This window comes from Lissotriton vulgaris, chromosome 5, assembly GCF_964263255.1.
Source record: "Lissotriton vulgaris chromosome 5, aLisVul1.2, whole genome shotgun sequence".
Taxonomy (NCBI): Eukaryota; Metazoa; Chordata; class Amphibia; order Caudata; family Salamandridae; genus Lissotriton; species Lissotriton vulgaris.
The window spans coordinates 722,022,414-722,040,783 of record NC_141693.1 but is presented as its reverse complement, the minus strand read 5'-3'; the positions used below and the strand labels follow the sequence as shown (position 1 = coordinate 722,040,783).

General features: G+C 45.3%; 1 protein-coding gene and 1 long non-coding RNA gene across 3 annotated transcripts in view; one reads left to right on the top strand and one right to left on the bottom strand.

Annotated features, from left to right (window-relative positions):
• Window positions 1–4,863: 4,863 nt before the first annotated feature.
• The window catches only part of HNRNPH3 (heterogeneous nuclear ribonucleoprotein H3), a 147,660-nt gene continuing 134,153 nt past the window's right edge, over window positions 4,864–18,370 (top strand). Inside the window, exons 1-7 of one of the 2 annotated variants that reach the window (XM_086922157.1) lie at window positions 4,866–4,985; window positions 6,397–6,483; window positions 6,991–7,146; window positions 13,450–13,596; window positions 14,120–14,258; window positions 14,729–14,910; window positions 15,505–15,591. In XM_086922157.1, the coding sequence (XP_086778283.1) occupies window positions 6,405–6,483; window positions 6,991–7,146; window positions 13,450–13,596; window positions 14,120–14,258; window positions 14,729–14,910; window positions 15,505–15,591 (790 nt within the window). In that variant the 5' untranslated portion in view covers window positions 4,866–4,985; window positions 6,397–6,404. Of the gene's footprint in view, window positions 4,986–6,396; window positions 6,484–6,990; window positions 7,147–13,449; window positions 13,597–14,119; window positions 14,259–14,728; window positions 14,911–15,504; window positions 15,592–18,370 lie in introns of both variants that reach the window. The other variant, XM_086922158.1, reaches the window with a different exon arrangement.
• LOC147711439 (uncharacterized) lies at window positions 6,988–10,847 on the bottom strand. The gene is made up of 2 exons (XR_015295924.1): window positions 9,331–10,847; window positions 6,988–8,608 (listed from the first exon to the last, which is right to left on the bottom strand). It is a non-coding gene; the product is annotated as an uncharacterized LOC147711439 (long non-coding RNA).

Genomic DNA, 18,370 nt, shown 5'->3' with positions numbered 1-18,370 from the left:
TGTTCAAACAGGCACCAACTGCATCTTTGCCGGTCTGCATTTTCAAGGCTCCCGCCGCATCCCGAAGTATCTGCAACACAGGACACAGACTTCCAGACATCTCTGATACTGACCCAAGCTCCCAGTAAAGCTGAGACCCGTAGTGGACACGAGAGAAGTGGGACCAGAACTCCTGGACATCCTGCACTTTTGCAACTGCACCTACTTCCCGAGGTATCCTGAAGTTTTGCATTGGGGTACTTGAAGCCCCTGCCCTGAGCACCTTTTGCACCGAAGCTCAGTGGCCTACACTCCACGAGTGTCCCGTGGGCCCGCTTTGTCCATTTCCACTCGAGGCCCCTTTGCGGTTCCTAGTCCATTGGCTAGCGAGCCCCCGCAAAGGGCCATCTTTGATTTCTTGAGCTTTCCTGGTTGCTCCAGACGAGCTCCCACTCCTCTCCAAAGGAGAAGTCCCTCAGACCTTGCTGGTCTGAACCGAAGTCAATCTTGTCATCTTGCGTGGGTTGCGGCTGCCAAGGCTTGTTGGGTCCAATCCAGATTCCAACACCGCAGTCAGCTAGATCCTTTGTGGGACAGCTTGAATCCAGCTCCTGGTCATCGTCAACATCACCTGGTCCTCGTGGCTGAAGAGTCAAGCTTCACCTCTTTCACCTGAAATCACCCGACATCGGCTGACATCTTCTCCTCACCATCCTGGTCACTGGCTAGTGACCCAGACTCTGTCCCCTCTGCTTTCAGGTTCTTCACAACTCCGATCCACCTCGACACTTCTCCTCTGGTCGCCTGCAGCATTTCTTCGCAGCTCTCCATTGGAATCGACAACGAAACCCGACATCAAAAGACACCTATGCACCCAGCTTCCGTGGGTGAGGTAACTCGAGTACTCCGGGGCTCCCGTGGGTCTTGGCTTTCGAATTGTCTAAGTCTAAAAGGGTTCCATCGTAGTTCACCTAGCAGTGCCCTTAATCTTTAAAACTGTAACTTGTTTGTTCTCCATAGAGTCAATTGTGATCCGTGGCTGTGTTTAGACACTGCACGTGTCCCCCGTTGGCCTCCTGCATCCTAAGCTTTGGTGGTTCCAGGTAGCCCCAGCGGTTCTACAGGCCTTAGGCCTGCTTTCTAACTCTCATGTGGTTCTTATACCACTATTTTAGTATATGGTTCGTGAGGCCCCTAGGGCATAATGTATACTGTGCAACTTATCGTATGCTAATTAAGTTCCTTGTATTGTAGTTTTACCTCTGACCTCATAAAGAGACGGAAGTGGTTGTGTTTAGATTAAATACATATATAGTTGATATATACCTTGTGTGGTGTGCTTTCATTTGATCATTCAAGAGATTGTAATTGGTAAAACAACTTGCTTAACTCACCTCTAAGTCTTAGCCTGAAGGCTGCACTCCACCGCTACCACTAGGATATCTTTCTATAACCTTGACTTTACAACCTACCATTAATAAGGGTCGTTTGGACTGGTGCAAGGTGCCCACTAGAATAGTGGACACCATATACCAGGCCAACTTCTCACAACAAGGACCTGGGCCCTTGAAAATAAGAGGGGTAGCTGCGGGAGGCGCTCTGATCTTATATAGCGCCTCCGGGTGCGAGTGCAGCGTCAGGGCTCATTTGACATGACATACACACAGTTTTTTCGGATTTTTGATTTGATTCGATCGGACGTCGCAGCTGCGTTGCAGCTGACCCGCATCTGCGATTTAGTTCCAGAGGACTTGATTTTGGCCAGTGGATTTGCCGGAGATGAGGATTCCTGAAGATTCCTGCTTGGAGCCGCCCTCATCCTCCTAGACCTGTCAGCTGCCTTCGACATCGTCTGCCACCGCACCCTATCAGCGCGCCTCCATGAAGCCGGAATTCAAGGGAAGGCCCTGGCCTGGACCACATCCTTCTTCTCCCGCAGAACCCAGAGCGTCCGCCTCCCACCCTTCCGCTCAAAAACCACTGAGATCATCTGCCGCGTCCCACAAGGATCCTCCCTCAGCCTGACGCTGTTCAACATCTACATGGCACCTCTCGCCCACGTCGCACGACAGCACAACCTCAACATCATCTCCTACGCCGATGGCACCCAGCTGATCATATCCCTCACCGAAGACCCCCACACCGCCAAAGCCAACCTCCACAGAGGAATGAAGGCCGTCGCCGACTGGATGAAGGACAGCAGACTGAAGCTGAATTCAGACAATACGGAGGTCCTCATCCTCTGACCCACCCCATCAGCCTGGGATGACTCCTGGTGGCCCACATCGCTAGGCACAGCCCAGGAACCCACCAACCATGCACGCAACCTGGGTTTCATCCTCGACTCCACCCTCTCCATGACCAAGCAAGTCAACGCCATCTCCGCGGCCTGATTCAACACCCTCCGAATGCTCCGCAGGATCTTCAAATGGATCCCTCCTGACACGAAAAAAACGTCACCCAGGCCCTCATCACCAGCAGACTCGACTACGGGAACGCCCTCTACTCAGGAACAACAACCAAGCTCCTGAGACGACTACAATTAATCCAGAACGCCTCGGCACGACTGATCCTCAACGTCCCCCGACGCAGCCACATCACATCCTGCCTGGGAGGCCTACACTGGCTCCCCGTCAACAAGAGAATCACCTTCAAACTCCTCACCCACGCACACAAACCGCTGCACAACACCGGACCAACATACCTCAACAACCGACTCAGATTCCACACCCCCACCCGCAACCTCTGCCACCCTCGCCCTCGCCACAGTTCCTTGTATCCGGAAAACCACAGCCGGCGGCAGATCCTTCTCCTATCTCGCCGCCAAGACCTGGAACGCTCTCCCTACCAGCCTACGACAAACCCAGGACCTGCTGGCCTTCAGAAGACTTCTCAAGACCTGGCTCTTCGATCAGTGGCAGCCTCCCCTCTCCCCCCCCTCCCCCCCCCCCCCCCCCCCCCCCCCACCAGCGCATTGAGACCCTCACGGGTATGTAGCGCGCTTTACAAATGCATTGATTGATTATTTGATTGGTTTCCGGATGATTGGATTTCTGCCTCATCTGATTTCTTGGATGGCCGCCATGATGGGGGATTGAATCCTGCAAGCAGCGCCTAGAGAAGAACATGCCTGGTAGGCGCCATTTTCTATCCTTTGTGGTAGATTTGGCCTGCTTCATTGTTTGATTCATTTCTTTTTACTCCGATTTTCGGCTGGAGCTTTTCCGCTCTGCTTTGTTGCTTGTTTAACTTCCAATGCATGACTGGTTTTGTATACTGATTACTTGATTTTGTATTCAGACTGCAATTTGTCATTGCTGCGCTCTGCTTGTTGAGTAAATTCCTCTGCTTGCGCTTTGATACTCAGATTTCATTTTGTCTTGCTGCGCTCTGCTTGCTTAATTCATCTTCCCTTGATTTTGCACTCAGATTACAGTTTAATTTATCATTGCTGCGCTTTGCTTGATTTATCTTGCACTCCGATTTTCGGCTGGAGACTCTCGGTTCGGCCCGCTCTGCCCTCTCTCCCACTCCTTTAAGGTGCTGGGCCTGCGTCTCCCTGGCTTGACGGGGGCGCCAGGCTGCGTGTGGAAGAGGGAAAGGAGAAGGGCCTAAACCCCTTAACCCCCCATCCAGCTGCATCAATTGACCATGGAGGCAGACGCCATGGCTCAATCCAGCACCACCGCCGAAGGCGACATGGAATGGCAGATTAATGAAATGAAATGAATGAAACTTATATAGCGCACGACTTACCCTGGGGCATCTCAGCGCTTGCTTAGGGAACCCGTTCTGGTATTCCCCTGTGAGATAACCCTAGCAGGGTATCCACAAGGTGAAAGCCAGGCATCCCACCGCGAGGGGCCGTTGTGGAGATTAAGCAAGCTATTGCCCAGAGTCGCAGAGTGTGAACCCGTGAGTTGAGAAGGCACCGGAGCGAGAATTAACGAGTCCGTGGAATTTTGAGCCCAAGACGCGCCGAGGCGGGGAATTGAACCCTGGTCCCGGGCCGAACTCAAGCTCCAGGTCTGCCGCCTCTAACCCCTGAGCCACACTTCTCCATTAAGAAGAAGAGAGGACGCGAATCGGGCCCAAACTCACCAGAGAAAGCATCAAAGCTTGCCTGCGCACCCCCGCAAGCGGGGCAATTCCAACCTCAAACTGCTATCTGGCTCTCCAAAATACCCAGGACAGTGACGCCCACCCTCAGGACCACAAGGCATCTGAACCTGCGACCTCTTCTGGTCCCACCAAGCGACTACGGATCCCTCCCATCATCCTGAGGAATTTAGCCACCCACAAGGACCTCGTGGAGCTACTGGAAGAACACTGCACCTCCCCTTTCACCATCAAGCCCTGGCAGAACCACCGGAGGCGCTCTGTGCTTATAGCGCCTCAGGGCGCAAGTGCAACGTCAGGGCGGCGTCGAAGCTGCTGGGTGCTGCCGGGCGATGTAGTTCCCCTTCACGGCATGTGGAGTGAAGATTCAGCCGTTCCCCTCACGGCGCCTGCAGTGAAGAATCAGCCGTTCCTCTCAGGGCGTCTGATTATGTGCCAAGCACCCGTTCCCTTCACGGCATTCAGGTGTCCCATTAAGTAAAGCCATTTGCTTTGCTATACAATAGAATTAGCAAAGCAAATGGCTTTAACTTAATCAAAGGTGAGACCGATTGAATTTTCAATGCTTGTTCAGAACTCTTGTTGAACATGACGCATGTCTCTCATCAAACTAAAGACGTCCGTATTTACGACTTCCATTTTAATATGTATTTCTTGCCGATAGTGCACGGTAAAATGGCATTTGCACTTAAATGTCTGCTAGCTAGTTTTTATCCACAACACCCCCTTGGAAAGTCTCGCGAGGGCAGCTACTTTCTGACGTCATCACGCTGCGTATTTCATTAGAACGCCTACTACCAGGATTCTTGTATCGACGGGGAAGTAGCTGTTCGTTTCTTTCTCAGATCGTTTAAAGAAGTTTGTATTTCGGTATATTCTGCTCCGAGGTAAGATTGGTCGAGGTACATGTATTCTCGGGTGGGTTGTATTGTTTTCGTATGCGTTTCATCACGTTCTTTGCGCTCATGACTGACATCGTACCAGAAGTGATTTGGGAGCCGTTAGTCCCAGACCTTATTACTGCGACATTGTTCAGTGGTGTGCCCGTGCGCGCCATTTTGTCATTCGTTATTTCTCCGTCCTTGCTTTCAGACAGACTTTGCTTTAACGCAGATTATTTTCTTACTGTAGTGGTGTTTATCTCTCGTCAGTATATGGTGATGAAGTGTCTTGGAGGTTAATGTAGTGGCGGGGCTCTGCTTGTTAGTAGTGTTGGCGGGTCCCTCGTCTCTAGAACAAGCCTCGCGTTGTGCAAATTCTGTAACAGAAGAACCACTCACGTGCCAGTTTCTGGCGTATGTAATTTATCGTGTCCGTGTTTTTTGTTGTTGTCAAGGTAGTCATCTGACCAGAATAGTGAGATCCAGTTATACGCAGCTGTTTTGAGAGCACGGGCAATTGGGAAGCTGCCGCCTCAATTTTTATTTATTTTTGTCTTTAGTGATTTATATATGCCCTTTAATTCCACCGTATACATGTAATCTGTGGTGTAATGTAGTGTTTCATGCAAATGGGAACGTGTCGCCCGACACCTGCTTATTACAGAACGTATCCGATGTCTAATGATTTTCTTACTGATGAGATGCAGTTGACCCTCAATGCACCGTCATATTTAAATGGCGTTTTGGAAGGTTGATGCACCCTGATAAAGGAGCGGGTAGCTTCGGCGCGAGTTAATTCCAATGGTATACGGCGCTGTAATATGCCTGTGTGGGTTCCACTGCGTATTTTTTTTACTCGTTATGTTCGTTTGTTAAATATGGAAAGAAAATGTAGTATGTCGCATTACTGAATTGGTCTCAGCATAGGGTCGCCCGCCCCTTATGACGTGTAAATGTGGAGGTTCCTCCACCCTCTTACAAACCCGGAAGTTGATTTAATTTTCATGGACATTTGACTTTCAAAAACTGTTAATATGATGAGGATTTATTGGCCATTGACGGTGAATGAAACGGACAAGTTTTAATTAGTTGAAATTGTCCCAGTTTTCTCCCTTGCTCTGTCATGAATGGATATTTGGCGGGGGGGGGGGGTGTATGTAAACGGGTTTCTGTAGTTTTCATTGATATTTTTCGTTAGGGTAATGTGGTTTAAATCGTGTACATGTTTTTTTTTTGTATGCGGAAGTCTCAATTGTCTACTAGATGTTGCAGTCCGTGCCCGACATCTCTTTTGTGGGGGTTGTCTGCTTATTTCGTCAACTAATTAGCTTCTTAACTTAGGATACATTGAGCGCTAAAGTTTCAACATTAACCTATTTTATATTCACCATAAATTCGTTATCGTTGTGGACGACAGGTTTTACAATGGCAGATGAACATGTAGTAAAAATTCGAGGATTGCCATGGTCCTGCACGCAGGAGGAAGTGCTGGATTTTTTTTCAGGTGCGTATGTTTCAGGAGACCCATGGAAACAAGGTTATGACGAATTATATTTAATTTGGTAGAAATTCACGCTCGTTCAAAGTTGTCTTAATTACCTTTTACAATTGCAATTATTAACGCTAACAATCCTGTTTAATTCTTAAATTGGGGTGGGAGCCAGCATTTAGTCTTAGATGGTTTTTATTGATCCGTCGGTTTATGTAATCGGAAATTGCTTAATGCGTGACATTCCGACCATTGAATGCACGTAAAGTGGGTGTATTGAATTGCATGCGACATTTGATAGAGAACAGCTACTTGGCGCAAGTTTTTAATTTTGGGGGGCAATAGGTCGGTATGCATATCGCATACACATGACTGGCTTACATCGGGGTGGTATGGGAGTAGTTTAATGGCAAAAAATTGTAGATTTGTTCGGCCTATACACATTTGTTAGATGTGTGGATATTGGAATCTGCGTTCTTTATAGGAATCGGGTTAAAGATATTTATTTTTGTATGTTAACAGAATGCAGCATAACTGGTGGTCTCAGTGGAATTCATTTCACCATTTCCAAAGAGGGACGTCCTACTGGAGAGGCTTTTGTTGAGTTCGAGACGGCAGAAGACGTGAAAAAAGCACTGACAAAAGACCGTAAATACATGGGAAATAGATATGTAGAAGGTGGTTCTTCTTTTTTTTTTTTTTTTTATTTTTTTTATTGTAGTTTGGCCTCTCTACTGAACTTAATCAACATAAATTTGTATTCAATGTTTCCAGGCCCTGCGGATGGTTTTCTTATGGATTTTTTTTGTTGTCATCCTAGAACCACATTTGCTGGTACTTTTTTGATATTCGCGATCTTTACTTTTTTCGTATTGATGGTACGGTGAGATGCAATAAGTGAGTCTTTTTAGGTCTTTCCTAGATTTATAGTTGCAATAGGCCTCCCAAGTACTTTGTGGATGTGCCCCCGCTGCTTATAATTGGTTGACTTGGTCACTCGTTTGCCTGCATATTTCAACCCCACCGCTCCTCCTCTTGTCCTTTTTGTTGAATGACTTTTTTTTTTTTTTGCACAGCTGTTTCCATATTGCCGCCCCCTCCAAACGTGCATGTGCTCTCCTCGCCCCAAATCCACCAGCGGGTCTGTCGCTTTCCCTACTCAACAATGCCACCCCCCTCCCCAACACCCTAATCCTTATGTTTGATTAGCTTGACAGCTCCATGTGTCACGGTATGGTTTTGCACAAGTACAGAAAAATAAGTTGAGGATGCCGCGTGGGTCAGGAAATATAATGGCACAGACTTTCTAAAGAGCGCCCTTGCCACCCCTGTGCGAGTAGATTTTTTAACCATTTATTTTACAGAGTTTTATATAGCGCGAACTTGACCCGAATTGGGTATCTGAACGCTTTACATAGCACCAGTTGCATTACATGAGGACACGTTCATCATTAGGTCTTGCCTGGCATTGCAGTGCAAATCGATGATCGATCGTTGCAGCGCAAAGCGATGATCGATGGGCAAGAGATATTGTAAGAGCAGATTTCAGAAGGGGATTTGAAGCCCTTCCTTTCATTTCCATTGGCTGGCATCACCGTTTATGCTAAATGGTGGCATACCATTGGAAATGAGGTATTTTTGTTTCCGGACTGTCTAGTCTGCTTTGCGGCTGTCGCAAAGCAATTTCTTATTTTTATGGGGGCCCTCTGATTGCGCTCAGTCCTATGTTTATTTTTGCATGGCGCTTTCACTTAAAGTGAAAGCGTTGCAAATATAGACAGCTGTTGAGTGAAAACAGATTGAAGTTTCTGCAATGGCTTGAGAAGAATGTGTGTCCAAAGCCAGCTTGCTTGGCCCAGAGCACTCCACAGCTGCACACACGGGTAAATATTCAAGGTTTTAGTTTTGTTTATATAAAGATTGGGCCTGCCATAGCTGTCCTGTGTGTCGGCAGCACTGGCCGCTACACCAAGCCCTCTCTTATGCGTTACATTTGTACTGCGTGGATTCTGTTATGCATGTTACTGCTTACTGTCACTAATGCTAAAACATGGGCTGTCATGCATGAATCGACCTGGGCATGCTGTAGCTAAATGTATTCGGTGCAATACAATAGCTGAATTGCCGCTATTGTCAAATGCTCCTTGTGTCACAGATGGACTGTCACTGCTGTGCACATAGCGCTAGCATACCTCAACAGTTTCCGGTTTGGGGATTCATCCCTGTGCTGTTGCCCCGCCCCTTTGTTAAATGTCACCCCTCTGCTTAAAAAAACCCACTGCTGATGCGAATAACCTTAACAGCTTTCGGCCCATCACTAATCTACCCTTTTTTGCAAAGATCACAGAAAGATATGTAGCGAAACAACTCTCTTGTTATATCAAAGACTATGATCTTCTTGACAATTTTCAGTCCGGCTTCATCCAAAACCGCAGTACTGAAACAGCCCTGCTGCAAGTGATTAATGACGCACTGCAGATACTCGGGAGGGTCTTGTCTTCTAATTCTCCTTGCCCTTTCTGCTGCCTTTGACACTCTACTCAACACTCTTCAACAGAGAATGGGCATGGAGGGCACTGTGCTTAAATGGTTTGCTTCCTTCCTCTCTGATCGATCCCAAATGATCAAAATAGCGATCAGTCATCTCTGGCGGTAGGTCAAGGTGTTCCTCAAGGCTCTATACTTGCACCCACACCATTCAATCTCTATTTAGAACCACTGGGAAATCTCCTAAGTAAATTCGGGATCCACTATCATCTCTATGCAGACGACACTCAAATCTACCTCAAGGTTGCCTCCACTCACGATCTCTCCATCCTAAGCTCTACTCTAGACTCCATTCAAAACTGGATGTCAACTCACCAACTGATTCTGAATCCTTTCAAAACTTAATTCCTCCTCCCTTTCTCCTCCCTCGGTTCAATCATGGATGGACCAGATGAATCTACTGAACAATAAACCCATTGTTGTTGACAGCGCAAAATCCCTTGGTGTCATACTCGACACAACTCCATCTACTCTCCCACATTAATTCAATTGCAAAGTCTGCCCGAAACCAACTGCGCCTTCTTTGGGGGATTCGTCGCATCTTCCCGGAGCATGACCTTAAAACCCTGGTCCAATCGCTGGTTTTCTCCAGACTGGACTTCTGCAATTCTCTTCTTACTGGCCTCCCCAAATCCCACCTGTTCTCCATTCAGCAGCTTGTTTCATTTATGGGGCCAAAAGAAGCGACCACATCACACCCATGTTATCCACCCTCCGCTGGCTTCCCATTGAGGCAAGATCTATTTACAAGACTGCCTTTATCGCCCACAAAGCCTTGCACTCTTCCTCTCCTCAATACCTTTTGAATAAACAAACTCTCTGGAGGCTCTAGACCATCACACATTGCAGAAAATGTACTGCTTGAACCTCCCACTTTCAAGAAGGAACGGTCGATGGCCCAATCCTTTTCAGGCAACACGGTGAGAATCTGGAACTCACTTCTGCCTCCGTTCCGGACCACCACCTCCTCCCAGGCCTTCAAAACTGACCTCAAAGTTCTCCTCCTTCAGAGACCCGTCCAAATTTAATTCACACCCTCTCTATTATCTGAAGGAAGATCTTCCATTATAGAAAATTCTATTCTCCATGACTATGGAAGTGCCTTCCCAGTGTGTTCTTGTGGTGAGTCTGCCATTTATTGCAGTATTATACCTCTATTTGTACTCTGTACCTTTGTTTAACTTGCACACGTCACTTTTTCCTCCTGTAATGTACCTTTGCTACCTCATGTATTTTGTTTGCTCACAGTTGTCACTTTTGCCTCATGTAACTTAACATTTGCTTTTGTAATTTGTTCACTTGTAATTTTCTCATGTATCAGTAGTGTTCCTATTGTGAAGCGCTCTGACACCTTCGGGTAAAGTCCGCGCTATATAAAACCACATTAAATAAAATGGTCTGCTGCTATTGGCCTGTCACAGAGCAACCCCCCCCCCCCGCAGACCATCTTTGGGCTCATCTAGTCGTTGCTGGGGAGGGGCGGTCGGGAGCGCTGCCTGGCAGGCACGCTGCCTAAGCTCCTATTTCGGCATCTCGTGTTCACTGCATGCTTGCTGCCGCAGCCTGTCCCTGGAACTTTATTGCATTACTTGCTTGGCACAGAGCGAGTGCACGGGCCTTCCCCTCACACCCACTTCACCCGTGAAGCCGTGCACACATGGCAGCAGAAACCTAGAAATAACATCATTTGTCACCCTGCCGCAGGAACACCCCACCTGAGTAGATAAACAGACGGGCGCCTGCCTCCTTTGATCCAGTACTAGTAATTGCAGCGTGCAGCTTAATGTCTCATCCTATGCCAACACATTTGTAATAGGGCTACATAATGACCCTCGAGCACCTTGTAAACGTTAAAGTCCATAGGGCAGAAGTGTGTGTGTGTGTGTGTGTGTGTGTGTGTGTGTGATGTGCATCTATTTTTAGGCCGCACCACTGTTCTGTTGACCTCTCGGATGACATTTATGAAGTAAACACAGTTGAGGTTTGAAGTAAGGAAATAGTTCATCCCCCCCCCCCCCCCCCCCCTTAGCACACGTCCACTGTGACGTTGGACGCCCAGGGGCCATCTTGAGCACCCAAGAAAATAATAACCATTTTGTTAGGGAAAAAACCTCCTAACAAGCACTGTCAACGCCAATAGGTCTGGTCATATTGTAGAAGTGAAAGTGCTTGTTAATTGATTCTTAACCGTGAATGATTGTGTAGATGGCACTGAGCACATTTGAGAAGGAGTTATCAGTTGGATGGATGGCGAGTGCTCGATTAGTAAAGTGTGAGTGAATGCAAGGATGTATGTTTGAATAAGGTAAGTTCCTAGATGGCTAGAAACCAGGCTAACTAAACGAATGAGTGTATTTATATGTGGGTGAGTACCTTCATTATGCATAGGATTTCAAACTATGAGGCTTTGTGGCTGCTATACGGAGTCCCAGAATTAAGATTGGTAGACTGGATGGAGATCTATGCAACCGACATACTGAAAAAGACACATAGGAACTGTGCGGCTGAGTGTGTCTGGATCAAAGGACGTTCAACGTCATTGCCAAGACTAACCCAGTTCCCCAGATTCGAGGTCGACCGCTCTAGCTGTTAGGTCAACTCCTCTCCCCAATATCTACAGTTATTAGTATTGCACAGCATCAGTAAAATATTGGCAACCGCTAATGGGTCAAAGAAACCAGTCCGATGGGTTTTGCTAGTTTACTAAACTTTGAAATGCGTATCTGATAAATAACCATGCAGCTGATGTGTTAATACCAAATTTCACGGGCCTTGCTTACTCTGGCCTGTAATGAAATGAAAATGCTACATTTGGATGGCAAGCTGACATCTAAATGAACTGCAGTGCCTGTGTTAAGCTTTTTTTTCTCGTGGCCCTTGCTCGTGGGATCTTCCATTTCTACGATGTGACTAATGCATGCCTATCGGAGTCTTGGCTATTTCTCACCCCACTCAAAAAATAGTTGCTGTTATACCGTTTGGTCAAGACTAGCTGTAAGTATGCAGTTATTAGATTAATTGTGCAAGGAACTGCACACCAGTGTTTCGTAGTACCAGCTGCTGTTGGTTATCCTGCTGGACTAAGGCCACAGCTGTTTTACATGTTATCTTGGAACCAGAAGCTCAAATTATGGGATCAAGAACTTCGACTCCCTCATAAGCACGGGGACTAGACCCCTCGCTGTCATCTGTCAGTGGTGTGGTGAGAGGGTGGTACAGCCACCCTTTTTGGAATTTGAAGTGATTGAGAAGTTCCATGACTGGTTTTTGGGCAGTCTTGGGTCCTGCTATCCTTCAGATTTCCAGGTTGCTTTGATCTGATCACAGGTGCACTGCAACTCCTTATGCAGCCTGGAGGTAGACTGGCAGCAGGCTTGACAGCTTGTCAGGCAGCCTTCCAACGGTATATTGGTGTACCACCTTTCTGTATCTTTGGAGATTTAGGACTAACCAAATGCTAACTGATGTAGTTCTGGGTTTAATCTTTTCTCATTGTCAAATGCAAACTGGATTTGGTTCAAGTTTTGGAGTCCCGAAGTCTCCAGTCCCAATGTCTTGCTGCCTGCCGGTGGCTAAATTTGCCTGCCCTACAGGCCACGTTGACGACTTTGAGCTTGGTGTGATGTGCATTACTCTTCTGGACACTTTTTTTTTGGATATGGTAGGTTGGTCGCAACACATGGTTGGGATGGGTGAAGTTTTAACTCTGCAGGCAAAAACTGCACGAAGTCCACAGCAGACTCAATGTCGAGTGTGGATGTGCCTGCAAAGTACAAAGGAGACTACTTTTGGGAAATCTGCTCAGAGTACAAATTTGCCTTTCTTGGACTGAAAACCCCACCAACAGGCAACCTCCATGCTAATCTTAGACTTACAGAAGGGCCTACTGCCAGTTTTGCGAGATTGAACTTCATAGAATTGAGTTAGACTAGCACTACTACCTCAGTGGTACTGGTAAAAAGCACTGTACGTACCCCTGGCAGTCTTAGTGTTCTGGGATTAGCAGCCCTCATGTGAGGGCATTACAGGTCTGACGATATATTAAGTCCATTATAAGCTGCTTGTATTTTGCATGATTGTTGACTGCACTGGTAGGTGGGTAGGGATGGAATTCTTAATCATTAAAGTGAATTGTCAAGTATAACCCGAGCTTTATTAGGAACTCTTCTCCCCCCCCCCCCCCCCCCCCCCCCGGAGCATTTCCTTAAAATGCTAAAAATAAATTTGGGGTTAACGAAATATTCAGGTCTCCTTGCTCATCTAGCACACATTACTCTGCTTGTCTTGAAATGCTTTGTCTTGTAACAGTCTGCAAACAAGTCTTTGTTGGTCTTGAACACCTCCGATATATTTTTGTTTTTATTCTTTACTAATATGGACCTACTTGATGAAGGCTAGTAGGAGCAGTTTGCAATTAGTTGTTTTATGTTGTAGTGTTCAAGTCCAACCAGACTGAGATGGATTGGCTGTTAAAACCGCATCAAGGCTCAAACGAAATGGACACCTCTAGTGATGGAACTGTTCGACTTCGTGGACTTCCATTTGGTTGCAGCAAGGAGGAAATTGTGCAATTCTTTGCAGGTATCGTTAGTGTTTTGGGATTCCTAAATGCAGGTAGTTTGCTAGTTTTGTTTAATCCAGATTGCAGTGGACTAGTTGTACAGCTTCAAAGGAATAAAGCTTTCCCTGTTGCCATTTAACGTTTTTTATGTCACTCACTGCGATGGTTAAAATTCCAAGGGTGATGGGTGAGACCCCAATTGTACCGAGTTGTGGCTAATTTCCAGGTCTGCTCTTTTTTCTAATTATTAGAGCAGCTGGTAGGGAGGGTTGCTGAGCTTGTGACAGATATGTGGAGAGGAGTCTGCATAATATGACTAAGCACAATGGGACTTTGGGGGAGGAGGGGGGTTATTGGGGTGGTTGTGAATTGTAAATGTCCAAATGCATTGGTTTTAATTAGCTGTTTTTAACTTGCGTAAAGTCATTGTTTATTTAACCTGGGGGTCTGGATTAAAAATCTTTTTTGCTTTAAGTTTTGATGGGAATGTTGCAGCCTTTAACACTGTCCCCCCTGATGGGGTTATTTGTCCTTGGGTTAAAGGGTTGAGAATCGTGCCAAATGGGATAACATTGACGATGGACTACCAGGGGCGAAGCACAGGGGAGGCCTTCGTGCAGTTTGCTTCAAAGGAGATAGCAGAAAAAGCTCTGGGGAAACACAAGGAAAGAATAGGGCACAGGTGGGGATGGACAGATTGGGACGGTTATTTGTTTTGGGAATGTGGGTAATGTTAATGGTTTTTTTGGGGGTGGGGGACTAATTTATAATTAAAGTGGTTTTTTGTTTTTGTTTTTTGTTTTCGTTTTTTCTTCTGGGTATAAATAACTTGATTATAACTTTATAGGGTCTGCAATGATTGGGTGTATACTTTATATTACTCAACAGGAAGTGGTAATTGAATTATATTCCTCTGTATTCCCTACATTTAGTGTTGTAAATATCAGTGTAGATGCATATTGTAAGTACATACTCCTGTTGTGGTATTTGCTACAGTATTTACTAGTTTTTCTACACAGCGTGCAAGTAGAATCAATGTTTTATCTTTTGTCCCTTTGTAACTTGTAGTTCTAGAAATGCATAAACCACTTACCTGTACATTTAGTGACTTAGTGAACTAATGCTCAATCTGTGCCTTAAACCTTTACATAGATACATTGAGATCTTCAAAAGTAGTAGGAGCGAAATCAGAGGAGCCTATGATCCACCAAGGCGGATGATGGGGCAAAGGCCTGGACCCTATGACAGACCTATAGGAGGAAGAGGAGGTATCTATGGTGCAGGGCGTGGAAATGTTTATGACCGGATGCGTGGTGGCGGAGGATATGGTGGTGGTAAGTATGTAATGGATTGGTTTCACAAGTAACATGGTATTTCGGAAAAAAGTGTTATCTTCATGCATTAACACACTTGTGCTTCTGTACAAAAGCAGCACCCATTCCCATATTTTACGGTGAGGTAGATTTGCTGACAATTGGTTTTCTTAGTGCCCATGACATTTAGTTTTCTCCTTCACATATAAGTCTGTCTTAACAGTTTTGAAGCTGTGCCTCACTTTGACTCACTGAGACCCACTTGTGGTTCACTGAATTTGTCAGTGGAGCATAACTTATCTTGTTGCGGAAGTAAAAGCATGGACTATTACTCGATGGTTAGTCTAATGTCCAAGGTATTTGAAATTATCCATTTTGTGATTAGTAAAAATGAAGTATTCAGCATGATTCACGCCCCCCTCCCCCCTCATAATCAAACATTTGAGCTTGTATTCGTAGTTTGTTTGCCTCCAGTAATGCTTAAGTGAATTTTCTTTTGGGCCTACAAATGCTTTCGTTGTAGTTTCCTATGCTGTGATTGTATCTTCATTTTCTTTACATTTTTCAATTTGGCCATCAATGTTCACGTTCTTTAATTGCTTCTTTTATTTCAAGGTTATGGAGGCTTTGAAGAGTATGGTGGATTCAATAACTTTGGTTATGGAAATGATGGATTTGATGACCGAATGCGTGACGGCAGAGGTAGAACTTACTACTTTTTAAATGCATACATAATCTTGTGTTAATGTCCTCATGAAAAGTAGGTGTGTGATGCAAAAAAAATGCAAACGTGCATTTAAGGGAAGCGAATTTGGTGCTAAGAAAGTAACTCTAAGGTTGTCCCTATTTTGTTGCTCTGGGGGAGCCCCACATGCACATTTACCGTATATGTAGTCCAGTTATTTTTTGGAATTTCATGCCGTGGTTTGTAATTGCCGCTCTGTAAGAGCTAATTTACAGCTGAAGCACGCTTATTACAAGTCATCGTTTCCTTCTAGCAAGCCTCTGAGTTTGTAAAATCACGTACTCTTTTTCGAAATATCTTTGTCAGCAATGATATAATATTGCTGTCTGCGCTCCGGAACACTTAAGCTCACCATCTAACTTTAGTAAATGTTCTAACATAAAATGTAGATAACCAAATCATAGACCTGAAGTTATTTTTCCCACTTTGTGCTACACAAAGCAACACTGCAGCACAATCTTCAACTTTGCTGCTCATGAAAATGTAAAGCACATTTAAAAAATGAGATTTGGTGGTTCACCCAATGCTAGGATTAAAACCCCATCTCCCGACACTCTCCACATCCACCTCTTCAGGATAGCATGGTGAAGGAGTCCTCAACTACTAGTCTATAGCAGCTTTCCTGTTGCCGATCGAACCAGTCTTCCTTCGGAGCAGTTTGCACCCTGTGTTGGTGACTAAATGTAAAAGATGGAAAAGTAAGACCTGGAAAGCATTTGGTCTTCACGTTTTAAGGATTAGTCTCTAAATATGGATTTGATAATAGTTGGGGGTCTCTGCACGAACTCAACCCAGTTTGGAAGTGTCTGGCTGATTGCTAACCTACCTAAGCAACTCTGGTGACAAATGGGTAGTAGATATTGTGAGGAATGCTTATGCTAGTCATTGCATGACCCCTTCGTGGTCTGCTCCACCAAAAACTGCACCCAGATTTCGAATGAAACCACTTGGAATTATAACCGCTGTGCAAATGGAGAACCAGGTTAGACCTGGTCCTTTATTTCCATGAGTAAGAAGGGATTTATTCCAGGTACTGTTGAAAGTCTCTAAAGGACTGTTCTGATGACAATTGGGTTTATAATTAGTTAAAAGCTAGATCAAGAGTAAGATTCTACATGCCGGTCTAGAAAAGATATTCCCCTCAACACAGTGGTTAGATTGGTATATACAGTAGGCCCTCGGGCATTTAATTTGCGCTTGTTTAACTGGTGTACGGAAATATGCATACTAAGGTTTATGAATGGGGAGGGAGGCCACTACCAGCGCAGTTTCTTTCGTCCTGAAGTGAGACCTAATCGTAGAAAACTGGGTAATTGTACACAGTCTTGTATCCTACCGCTACCCCCAATGAAGGAAACTGGCTCTCTATATAGTACATTAAAACTAAATGCACTGGGTAGTCTAGGCAACCCTTGCTGGTTTACACAGCCTACAATATTCCCAAATGCTCTTTTTGTGGTAGTGTGGGCAAGCAGTTACAGCTCATGAGTGATGAGCATTTATTGTATACACAAAAACCAGACCATTGTATGTATTTAAACGCTAAGATCATCGTGATCGGGCCAGTGCTTCTTGTTATCACTTAAAGTATATAAAAATGCAATTTAGGAACCAATAGTTCAGCACTCAAGATAAGTTGATATATTGAGTAAAACTCGTTTGAAAATCAGCAAAAGTCTTTTGTGTCCCGTCCATAACTACAATGTTCACAAAGCATTGGCATGCAACAAATCAATATGTCTATTTTTCTTTCTTCAGTCCTTTATTAGTTTTCTTCTCATGAAATACATCAATGAATGAGCGAACTCAGTAGCCAACCATGGCGTCTGCTGTCAGTTTCCTACCTGAAGCAGACGCCATGGTTGTATCGTTGTAGAGGGACCAATGTTTTCGACCGTTTGTACCGAATTAATTAAACTTGGGTGTTTCAAATGTCAGCATATAGCAAGGAACTAGCGATTACTATGCATAATTTAAAGCCCTGAAGAAGTCTGTGGATGAAACTGCTAAGGAGTTTCATCTTTCATTCATTGAAGTTTTTTTCATGAGAAGAAAACTATTAAAGGACTGAAGAAAGAAAATATCAACGCATTCCAATGCATTGTCAACATTGTAGTGATGAACTGGATACAAGACACGTTTTTTTTAATTTAAAATCCATTTTGCTCTATATCTACTATTTTTGAGTGCTGAGCCATTGTTTTGGAAGTCTCTTCCATTTTGAATTGGAGGGGATTGTACTTCAAGGTTCCTTGCGCCATTGAAAACATTCATATTTCACCCTAAATTATTGTTGGCAAGTGCGATCCTCTTTTGCCGTAACCTCTGCCCCATGCATTTATATTAAAATACACTTGTATTTGTAGTTTAGAAGAAGTGTTATCTTATGGTATAAAACGTACTGCATATGGTCACTTGCCCATGACTGAGGACTGTTATGGAATTGGGGTTAGTGTGGAGGGCAAGGGCCAAAGCATCAACACAAACTCACCTTGTTAGGCTCTGGGCATCCAGGTGCGTTATGGCATAGGGTACCACCACAGAGATGGGTCCGCTTCCTATGAAGTTGACAAACAGGAGGATGTGAGGCAGAGTAGGCTCTGCAACAATGCAGCTTGTTTCCATCCTCTCCTCCTTAGCCTGACACTGGGAAGACTCCCTGGGGAGGGGGGGTGTTGCAGGACCCCCAACACACTTTTTGGCCCCTCTTTAGCTACTCCTTCAGCATGATGGCTA